We start from the raw sequence: 11,845 nt of genomic DNA on the forward strand, positions 1-11,845 counted from the left end.
AAACTATTTTCAGAGACATTGGCACCGATTAAGCTCTTCTACATCTAATTATTTTTTATTTGCTTATCGATTATCTTGTTATAAACTCTATCTGCTTTTCGTTATAACTGTTGATCTTTATCTTTACTAACATCTAGGTTTTGGCATCACCATAAAGAAGGAAATTGTTAGACTTACTTTAATTGTGGTGATGAGAGTCAAAACCAGTAGGTGGTGATAGTAAAAACAGAGGAAAATGTAAATAGCAGAAGCACTCGTATCGCTAAAACAGAAGCAGTACTTATCAAGTATTTCTTAGCTAAACTTAACGGTTAGCAAAAGCAGAAGCAGAACTTAATGTCTTTCGTTTGATCGTTACAAGTCTTAATGTTACCGTTACCTTACATAGTACTAGTATTAATTGTACCATTTAATGATGTACGAAGACATTTAACACGCCTTACTAGTTTTGATATAAAACAAAGACTGATTATTCTGAAGCTTTCTGCAGGACTCTTTTTAGGTGATAAAGCTGATTCACTCAGAGTCAAAGAAGCCGTTTTGTTTATAGACGTTGGATTCAAGGTTTCTATATATTAAAGAATCAATCTAATATAGAGAACAACGATTATTATTAACAAGGAACACATTCTCTGTCTATCATTCCAACGTTGTTTTTAGCAATCAAGAACTACTCTTTATCTTCAAGCTCAATATACAGAAAAACAGCACACTCTTTATAGCAGATATCCGATCTTCTGAGATCGTATTGTGCTGCTGTTTCTTTATCTCTTCACAAGCTATTCACCTCATTACATTTTATTGAGAAGAGTTTGTAATATAAAAAGAGTCTTTTCCAGAACCTTGTTGTATTCATTATATTGTGTTGTGAAACTAAGAGTTTCAGTAGGCGAAAGGTAAGTCCTACTGAAGTGAGTGTATACAAGAGTTGTACTGTAAAAACCAAAGTCTTTTAGTGATACCTTCTGGAAACAGAAGAAGGGGAGACGTAGAAGATTTCATCTTTGAACTTCCAGAAACAACTACTGTCTACTGCCTACTGTTTTATTGTTTTCACCTCAAACCATCAGATCATTTCCGTACAAGTTATTGTGATATGCTGGAAATATATTTGAACAAGATAAGCTATAATCTCTAACATGATTCTAGCACCTTTGCAAAAACGTCTAAGAAAGGAACGAGTTTATTCACCCTCCCTCTAAACTCTAAATCGATCCCCAACATGTTGCTACGTTTTGTCCAAGTCATCATTCTTCGACATCCGTACAAAATTGTAATACAGTTGGATTAAGCCATGTCAGCAAAGTATGGAAAAATTTATCCAATAATAACTTTAGCCCTGGTGTAAACTGATGTCCTTGAGAATGAATAAATATCTCTAAACTAATAGCTTTTCAAAACTTTCTTTGATATAATTCAATTTAGTCCGAGTCAATTTTGTTTTGACTAGTCCAGATTAGGTAAACCAGTTTAGCTTGTGGGCATAGTCAGTTCTGTTTTGTTCGGATGACTCAGATAGTCTAGTTCAGTTTAACTTACACCAATTTTGCCTTAAATCATTTGTTAACACCAAAACATAAATATCTCCACACAATATAAATGAGTATTCTTATTAATACCCCTTAATCATTTGTAATCCTTTTGTACGCTGTCAAATAACATAATTAATCCAATTTTTCTTTAAGAAAAGAGGCCCATTCGTGCCAAAGTATCTGGATTTCCGGGAAAATATTCCTTAATTAGCATTTCTCTCTAGGACTTGGCATTTTTTAGAAGAAAGTTGCATTGCTATATTTTTATTTGACACCGAATTACATCTATATTTAGTGAATAACATAATATATTTATCTACTAAACATATGCCATGTAATTAAAGACTATACATAGCTTGAGTGTATTTCTTTTTCTTCTATGTGTCTTGACTGTTAAAATAGTCTATCCCTATAAATTGTGCTTTAAATATGATAGTTATTCTCCCAGCTATCTCACTAAGAGATTCTCCGGCTAGGACTGACTCTTTGGTTTTTGTCCAAGTAATTTCTCAGGCGATTTAACTAATCTCCTCATACTCATTTCTAAAAAATTAATGAATCCATCTTTGTTGAGATAAATTATGCTTGCTGCGATTCTCAAAGTGATCTTCTCTGTTTTTAAAATTCAGTACATCAATGTTAAGCATAACCTCATGAGGATGTATTGGTTCTAAAACTGACTTTCCATGGAGTATTTGGTGCAAGAGAATTTGATTTGTCCTTGACCTTGTTCTCGCTAGGTGCGCTTCTCCACCTACTTGGAAATCTGTTTGGGGTCCTCTCATATTTGTATTATGAGATCTCACACTTTTCCTTGGTGGTTAGTGAGAAGATGATAAAGTTATTGAGAGAGGTTCAACTCCTGTTATATTCATCTTCAGATCTACAACCTTGAGATGTGTGAAAGATTCTGCAAGGTCTTGAAGATCTTCTAGACCAATCCTTTATATAGTTGTCATCAGCTTAATTTCTTATTTGAGATAGTTTTAATAAGATTGGTCATTTTTTCTTTGTCGGTTAAAGGTTTTGGCATTACCTTGACCTTCAATCTTTGGTGTAATAAGAGTTTAGTACCAAAAAATGATGGTAACCTCCATTCAGATATTTTTTTACTATAACTTGGTTGTTGTTCTAGAGTTTGTATTTTTGTTTGAATATTCTTTAATGTTTCAAGAATTTCTTGTTTTTCAATGATTTCTTCAATTTTATGTGGTACATAATATAGCTGATTATCATAGTTTAGTACTGTCTTTTGGATCTCTCTAAGATCGTCAGAGAGTTTAGATGAATCCAGAACTATTTATAGGAACCAATTATTTTGAATCATAAGTTTATATTAGGACGCTAATATGTTCTTTTTTGTTCATGTTGCCTAACATTGGTTAGCTATTCTTGTAAATATTCCAAAGTATTATAATAAGTCCTGTAAATATTCAGTTTCGAATATATGTTCGGATCCATAATTTTGAAAAAAATCTCTTACTCAAATATTTAATTATACAGTAATAATAATATTGTATGTTTGAAATAATATTATAAAATGACTTTTTCAAAATGACTGATGAGTTCAAGAAAATTGAAGTCAATAATGTTCTTAAATTGGTTCAACCCTTTCCATTCTCTTCGTTTCTTTTGACGGTTGAACTAAAACCTCCTCCGTGTGAAAAATCACACACTAAACACACTATATACGGTTGCTCGATCTGTGTTGAATTTGGAAACTGATTTCTAAGGGAGAGAGACAAAAGCCCAAATCTACGTCTCCTCTCGAGGTTTGACCCGGTTTCTTTTCTTTTTATACGTTATTCTATATTCGTTTTTGTGAATCAAGATGTAATTTTTTTATTCCTGTTTAGTGAAAGATTAAATGACATGTGTTTTTGTTCAATTTTACGAATTGATTCAATAATTATGGGGAATTTAATTCTCTGGTTGTCAGAAGATTTCTTGATATGGGCCTCTGAATCTGTACTGGATTTCGAGATGCAGTTTAACAAAGGTCTATTTTTTGGTGATTTGAAAGATCGTATTTTGGCGCCTTGATTACAGATCACGGTCTTTTGTTTTAGATTACAAACAATATGAATATATTTTTGTCTGACGCTAATGTAAAGAGTATTGGAAATATTGCTATTTGACGTGTTTATACCATTTTCATTTACCTGACTTTGTAGTTTTTCGTTGGTGAGAAACTGAGGGAAGCTCTGAATTTCTACAATATATACGATGAAGAATAGCGAGAGGCTGGTTGATTTGGCTTTGGCAGGTATGATGTTTTTTTATTTTAATTGTTACATTTGATTCCACAGGAATAAATATTTGTTTGTTCTATCAATTGTTCTCTCGAAAATGATGCCCTGAATTTGTACTAAAATTTCCTTCTTCACTTGCTCATTGACGTGTGTCCATTTTTAAGTGCTCGTATCCACAGGAGGACCCCCTCCCCCAATCAACAAGATGAAAAATCTTTGAAATTCTATGTATAATCTTTTCAAAAATTCTACTTCCGTCTCGCCTGCAAAAATATGGGTCTGCCCCTGCTTGTATCTGATTATATGGCTTCAGGTTAAATGACCATAAAAATATGGTGATTGGATGCGATTATAGCTTCTTTATCAGTTTTTGTTAGCACATTCTGATCATGTGTTACTTTGTTTGATGCAGGGTTAACCATCGCCCCTCTTGTTTTGAACGTAGACCCAAATCTTAATGTTATTTTGACTGCTTGTCTAACAGTGTATGTGGGTTGCTATCGCTCTGTTAAGCCAACTCCACCATCGGTAAGTTGAACGTGAAATGAAAAGCCACCGATTTGAAGAATAATACTTTTCATTTTCTGAATTACACTGTTGTGTTTTTCAGGAAACAATGTCTAGAGAACATGCCATGCGATTTCCTTTGGTTGGAAGCGCTGTGTTGTTGTCCTTGTTTTTGCTTTTCAAATTTTTATCGAAGGACTTGGTTAATGCTGTGCTGACATGCTATTTTTTCGTACTTGGGATCATTGCTCTTTCGTATGTTTGTCTTATACTGATTATCATCATTTTCTATCTTCAGTTGTGGTAATATATTTTTTCAGTTTAATGGTGAATAATGGTACTTATTTACAAATCTGCCTTATCCATTCGAACTTGTAGGGCAACATTACTACCGGCAGTTAAACGAGTTTTGCCAGAACCATGGAATACTAACCTCATTACCTGGCATTTCCCATATTTTCGGTGTATGTAATTATCATGGTCTCTGCTTCACATCATATTGGTTCTTCTTATATTCAGAATATTGATATCTATCTTTTCATTTTTGTTATACAGCTTTGGAAGTTGAGTTTACAAAATCACAAATGGTTGCAGCAATTCCTGGAGCTTTCTTTTGCGCATGGTATGCATCAAAGAAGCATTGGCTAGCTAACAATATCTTGGGTCTCTCTTTCTGCATTCAGGTTTAATTTACACGTTTTAGTGCCCTTAACATTTTTAGTGCCCTTAACATCTGTCATTTTGACCAAATCTGAAACGTCCACTGGATTGTCATTTCATGAGAACTGCTTTTCTGACTTTCATGTTTATTTTTTATCATTTAATGATTCCAGGGAATTGAAATGCTTTCACTTGGCTCATTTAAGACTGGTGCTATTCTCTTGGTGAGAATTGCATTTAGTTTCTGTAAAAGAGTTTTTGTTCTAAGTTTACATTATCCATCAACATGTTTCTGTTAATGTTTCATAGCGTTTCTTGGATTCACAGTTAATGAATGTATTAACATTCAAATTGCAGGGTGGTCTTTTCGTATACGATATATTCTGGGTATTTTTTACGCCAGTGATGGTTAGCGTTGCAAAATCTTTTGAAGCCCCTATTAAGGTCCGTTCATACTTCAAGACAGTTATCCGGTGAAGCGTTGTTAACTTGTTGAACCATATTTTAATAGTTCAAATTCGTACGTATCATAATTTTGTCTCCCTTTGGCAGCTTTTATTTCCGACTACGGATTCCACACGCCCATTTTCAATGCTAGGACTTGGTGATATAGTAATTCCAGGTATGAAAATATTTTTCTAATAGAACTTAAAATTTCGAATGTCACATCAAATTTCAATTTAAAACCTTACTGGATAGCAATGACTACCAGTGTGGTGGTAAAATGTAATGATTGGATTGTTGGGGAGCAACAACCACCGGTTATAGTTGTTGGTGTTGCTATAGTTGTTGGTGTTGCAGCAGATGCTCAATTTTATTATTGGTTTTGTGTGTTCGGTGCTTATGAGTTGTAGGTAAGTTCAATTGTTGGGAGAATGCAGAACTCTTTTTTCGCAAAAAAAAAAAAAAGAATTATTGCTAGGAACAAGAATTGTCCTTACTAGCACGGTGTGAGATATGATACTTGAGTTGTGTAGTTTCAAGAAAAAAAATAGTTATACCATTTCTGTCAACTATATCTTTTGGTATTACTCTAGACACTAGGTCCTGAAAATACTACATGTTCACCCGCTATAGAATTTTTATGATTCGTTTCTTTGTGCATGCTAGTTCTTAAATGGAGCAAATATTAAGATTTGTTATTTTTCAGGAATATTTGTCGCATTGGCGCTACGTTTTGATGTTTCCAGAGGTAAAGGGAACCAATATTTTAAGAGCTCCTTTACTGGATATGCAGTTGGTTTGATCCTTACCATAGTCGTTATGAACTGGTTTCAAGCTGCACAGGTTACTAATCTTTTCGAAAAAATTTGATTGTCATCCAAAAAAAAAAGTACCCCCTTGTATTATTTTTATGATTGACATAGTTACTGTTCTTATCGATCGGATTCGTCTAGCCTGCACTGCTATATATCGTGCCAGCTGTTATTGGATTCTTGGCTGTACACTGCATATGGAATGGTGAAGCCAAATCTGTAAGTAATCCGTGCTTGAAAATCTTCTTGGCTGGCTGTATTTCTATTACTCGGTTACGATGAAAGTGGACGTTATTTCTCGAAACCGTATTGTTTTTTTTAATGCAGTTGTTGGAATTTGATGAATCTAAGGCGAAGAATAGTTCGAAAGAAGAAACCGATGGAGATTTGAACAAGAAAGGCAACTGATGATATTTTATAAGTTGGAGGCGAAGAATTTGAAATGCATTTAGTTGAAAACTGAGGAAATGTGACAGTTTAGCAAACAGTTAACTAATGCACCTTAGTTTTTTGTCAGACTTTGTCACTTGGAAACATTAATATCTAATACTTCATCAATTTCGTTGGATACTTCGCTTTGAGATTGATTTTATGTTTACTGATGGCTTCAATACAATGTGGTAATAATATTACATGTTATCTATACTCTTCACAAATTTTATAAAATCTGGATTTATATTTGAATTCCAAAAAATATTACACTAAAATTTAATACAAGAAATAATTTGTGAAATTTCAATATTTGTGCCGGTGTAAATATTACGACAAATATTTGTATCATACATTGTTTTGTTTTTTTCTTATTACCGAAGTTAACCACATACATTCAAATCCATCAAACTTGAGAAAGCCAAATCTCGACATAAATCTTTGAACCAAGTCAAAATTTAATATGTATTTCTATTTGAATAAGAGTTTGTTTCGCAATTTTTATATACATTCTCACACACACGAGATTTGAAACACCGCCGTCACGGTCTCTTTACTGGTATCAATTTGATGCACTAAAACACCAATTGATCACAACCTCGCCCTTTATCTATGTGAGTCCTTTCTACAGCGTCGATTACATTTCTCTTAGTCATTGCTACAACCTTTGCCTCTCGTGTCCATCGTTTAACTATATACTTATCAGGTAATTGAAACACTTGATTGACATGAAAAAAGCTAACATATAAATGCATGAAATGTCTTCAAAACACGGATTTTATAAAGTTACACACTATATAGTTCATCATGCGTGAGCACACTTGGTTTGGAGGAAAAACAACTTTCAAAATTCATTACATCGTAAATTACCAACTCATCTCCTATAGAGACTCGTTGCACATAATAACCATGACTCTCACTTATTTCAGTTTGAAACTCAATCCATTTTTTTTCTGTGTATATCTTAATCATTTGAGTTTTCATTGGCCATTTTGACTTGATCTGGGATGGTCATCTATATTGATATGGTTAACAACTAACTTATTGTCTCTTTGGTGTCGGAGTGCTATATTGAAAAGTGTTATAAAATCCATGAGTGAGTTCTTATTAGAGACATATCTTTTGAAAAATGCATTTGAACTTTTAGATCCCCGATTACTTGACATTCCGTCACGAAATACATGATTAAATATAGTGGAACTCACTTCTGATGTAATTCATACATCAAACCAATCATTTTGTTCCAACTCAGCACACTTGATGACATCTTCTCATGACATTCAAATTTATTAGGTGTTGTAGAATTTTGAATGACATTCTTTATGCTTCAATAGTAGTAACAAAAAGTCAAAGAATTTAATTTATTTGGGAATTTATGAAGTATGCAACAAAAAACCATTGTCTGATGATGATGATGATGATTAACTCCTACAAATGGATACCATGTTTGCCGGTGTTATACATCGTATCAAACATCATACATCCCTAATATATCAATGTACTTTGTCAAGTTATATTAAACTAATTTAACAAAATGCAGTAATCAAGTCTCCTTGTGTTATTTAACAATTACAATCGTAATAAAGAACCATGAAATTTTCTAACTTTCAACCTATTAGACTATGAATATCAACATATATACAACCTCAAATGCCAATGCAAGCCGTGGATCCATAGATTATTTTAACCAATCATATTATAAAATCTTCTGTCGGTCTCAATAATAACACATAAATTCACTTTAAAGTTTATCATGCTCCAAATACACCTTTGAAAGAGTCAAGAGTGGATGATTATGGCTTTTCTTGAAAGAACTAACAACCCAATTAGTTTCTTGATGAATAAAATATTTGACTTTTATCCAGTTCTAACTTCGCCACGAGTTCTTTCCTTTTTCGATTGATCACTTTTTGCTTGTTTATTCCATCGGTGTTCATCTGTACGGCCTTTTTCTTCTTTAAAGCATACAAGTTTTTTCCAGACAACTTAATTTGTCATCATATTTTTCTTGCTATTTCTTATTCTTGTTCTAAATCCGGCTTCTCATACGTATTGATTATAGAATGAAAATGCATCTTTTAGTTATCTGAATTCTATTACAATATTTGACTTTCGACCGTCTGCAACTTGGGAATGAATAGCTAATTATCAAGTGACTGAAATTTTCTAGCAAAATAATTTAAATTTCTCAACGCAGCTCGATATTACTACAATTTTACGAGTCAAGTTTTACTATAGTGTAACAAGTACGAGTATTGTCCCACAAAGATTGATAAACGACAAATATACCTCAAACACAATTCTCTAATTAACTATAACGAAAATGTGAAAATTTATTAAACTAAATTGAAATTCGAATAAAATGATGAAACAAACGCAATATAAATAATTTAAGTTCAAATAATAAACAGACGATTTTCAAGATTTCGGTTCACGTGCCTCTTTATCTTCTCTAATAATTAAATTTCAAGTATTAGCCATGCTTCTGATTGAATTCCATAATCTATCGATATACTCTGACGAACTATATTAAAATAATTCAAAAAAATAAAGTAACCAAGTTTTCTTGTGTTATTTAACAATTACAATCGCATTAACGAACCATCAAATCCTCTAACTTTTAATCTATTGGACTATAAATATCAACATATATTCAACCTCATATGTCTATGCGACGTGTAGATCCTTTGATTATGTTACCTAATGATGTTATAAAATCTCTTGTCGATCTCAATTATAACACATAAATTCACTTCAAAGTTAATTATGCTCCCAAAATGCAATAAACAAAATAAAATAATCAAGAATGTTCAAAAAATAAAATTCAATACTTCGATGCAAATATGACTCTCATGCATGCACATTGTTCTCCACTACCTACTGACCAACAAACACAAATCAGCTAAGTTTGTAACATGGCCTAGATGTGGGATGCAAAGAAAAAGGATAGGTCATATGCAAAGAAGAGAGTAGAATGATTAAAATTTAATACACACTTGAGTTCTTCGTATTTTCTTCTTCTTTTTTTAAGACTTGATTGATTAGGGTTGATATTTCTTTATTTCCCAAGGATTTTTCCCCCCATGTCTAGCCCTTTAGGTCAAACGATCATGCCAACAGTGAAATCAATAATGACATATGTTGCATTACCATACCTACTAAACAAACCAGAAGTCAATCTATATATTCCGGAATCATCGGAAGCTCGCTCTCTCATTATCCACTGGAATCCCATTCGAACTTCACTAAATTAAGTGGAGTGGAAATCTGGAATCCCATTTAAGACTAAAATGGAGTTCCCATCGACTTGAGCTCCATTCCAGTGGGGACATGAACGGTCCAGTCCTCTGAAATCCCACAACTAACTAAGATACTCACAATGACTTATGTAGCTTATATAACATCTGAAATATAAACAACCAAGCCAACATACATCTGGAAAATGATACAACAGTTTCTTTCTGCAGAAGCAACTTACAATCATTGCAACAAGATTTTGTCTATTGGATTCATTCCACTAGCAGATAACCCATCAAGAACATGATCTACATTTCCAGATTAGTACATCACTGTACATTCAAGTGAACTCGAATTGAACCTCGAAACAGGACAGGAGACACAGACACCAAATTCCAAGCTTTGGTTTACTTCTCATATCATACACACAACAATAAATGTGAAACAAAAACATAAACAAGAAACCCGAAATCTTTGATTCCCATAAAAAAAAAAAGCAGTAAAAAACAGAAGTCAATAATGATCTAGTAGTTAAAGGCATAGATAGATCAAACTTCTACCTTCTTCCACAACTCTTCTGCTAAGAGACTTTTCCTCAAATTTTGCTTAGTTTTTGTTCTGCTTATCCCCCTGTATGGTTTTCTGTTGATCCATTAACGTTTCAAACTTCACATGGTGAACAAATCATATCGTGAGAAAAAAAAAGAGAGAATCTTTGTGGCTTGCACCTGATGCTCGAAATCACGTTATGTTTTACCTCTTTTTTCCCTGATGATTTAATTTATTTGATGTCAATTTTGCAATGTTGGTACTCATTTTTAGATTAATCTGTAATGATGGAAAACGTAGGCTTGATTATCGAGATGATGTAATACATGTAGTCAAGATAATCTAAATTTATTTTAGAAAGTCTGTATAAATGGACGGGAGAGGATCTCGTACTATGAGAAGAGAAACAACATATGGTGATGTGTGTACTTCTCTCATTTTGGTTTGCTAACTGCTGTGACTGAACACCAATTTCTCGATGAATAAAAATAATTATTATATATTAATTTTAAAATATTAAATTAATTCATTCAAAATATATTACTATTAAAAATTTTAAAAAACTTAGAGAAAAATTAAATTAAATCAAAATCTCCAGATATAATAAAAAATTGATAAATTAATAATTAGCTTTACTAAAAAAATAAATCTAGACAAAAACTTTGACTAAAGGGTAAATTTTTAAATAATTATTTATATTAATTTTTTGTTAAATTTATTTTGTTTGAAATAATATATATAGTTTAATTTTATTAAGTTTAATGATGTTTTAAAATTAAATTGTATTATATTAATAATAATACTTTTTACTAGTTGTAACAATCTTTTCGTTCATTTATGTGAATTAAATGATCTAACAATTTTGATTTAACAATAAACGGATACAAATAATACAAATACATTATTAGTTTTCATGTATTTCACTTTTCCAAGATAGTATAAAGATGAGATAAGACGAAATAAATTTAACACGAATTAAACTATATATAAATATTATTTTATACAAAATAAATTTAACACGAATTTACTATATATAATTATTTAAAAATTTATACTTTATTTAAATTTTTTGTTCATATTTAATTTTTTAAGTAAAATTATTCATTAATTTGTCATTGAATTATTCTATCGAAAGATTTGATATAATTTAATTTTTTTTTTCTATTTTTAATAGTAATACACTTTGCATCAAATAATTGATTATTTAAAAAATAATATATAATTATTATTTCCATTGTCTTGTCCTAATTAATTAATTCAACAAACCAAAATGAGGGAAATAAGGAAATAATAATAATAATAATTTGGTAGCACGCAACCCGGTGAAGTTTTAGATATTATCGTATGTTGTTTCTCTCCCCATAGCAGGGATTCCTCTCCCATAAATCGACCCTTAAGAAAATGAATAAATTTTATAATATAA

General features: G+C 31.8%; 1 protein-coding gene across 2 annotated transcripts; it reads left to right on the plus strand.

Annotated features, from left to right (window-relative positions):
• Positions 1 to 3,108: 3,108 nt before the first annotated feature.
• LOC140981856 (signal peptide peptidase-like) lies at positions 3,109 to 6,823 on the plus strand. 2 transcript variants are annotated; one of them, XM_073448346.1, is made up of 13 exons: positions 3,111 to 3,304; positions 3,472 to 3,531; positions 3,707 to 3,798; positions 4,197 to 4,312; positions 4,395 to 4,546; positions 4,670 to 4,755; positions 4,847 to 4,974; positions 5,125 to 5,175; positions 5,309 to 5,395; positions 5,504 to 5,573; positions 6,102 to 6,238; positions 6,349 to 6,426; positions 6,535 to 6,823. In XM_073448346.1, exons 3-13 carry the CDS (start codon positions 3,759 to 3,761, stop codon positions 6,613 to 6,615), a joined length of 1,026 nt encoding a protein of 341 aa, XP_073304447.1. In that variant the 5' UTR covers positions 3,111 to 3,304; positions 3,472 to 3,531; positions 3,707 to 3,758; the 3' UTR covers positions 6,616 to 6,823. The 2 variants fall into 2 exon arrangements, with proteins under 2 accessions (XP_073304446.1, XP_073304447.1); XM_073448345.1 differs by lacking the exon at positions 3,472 to 3,531 and having other exon boundaries at positions 3,109 to 3,304; positions 6,535 to 6,822.
• Positions 6,824 to 11,845: the final 5,022 nt, after the last annotated feature.

Source organism: Primulina huaijiensis, chromosome 7 (assembly GCF_012295235.1).
Source record: "Primulina huaijiensis isolate GDHJ02 chromosome 7, ASM1229523v2, whole genome shotgun sequence".
NCBI lineage: Eukaryota > Viridiplantae > Streptophyta > Magnoliopsida > Lamiales > Gesneriaceae > Primulina > Primulina huaijiensis.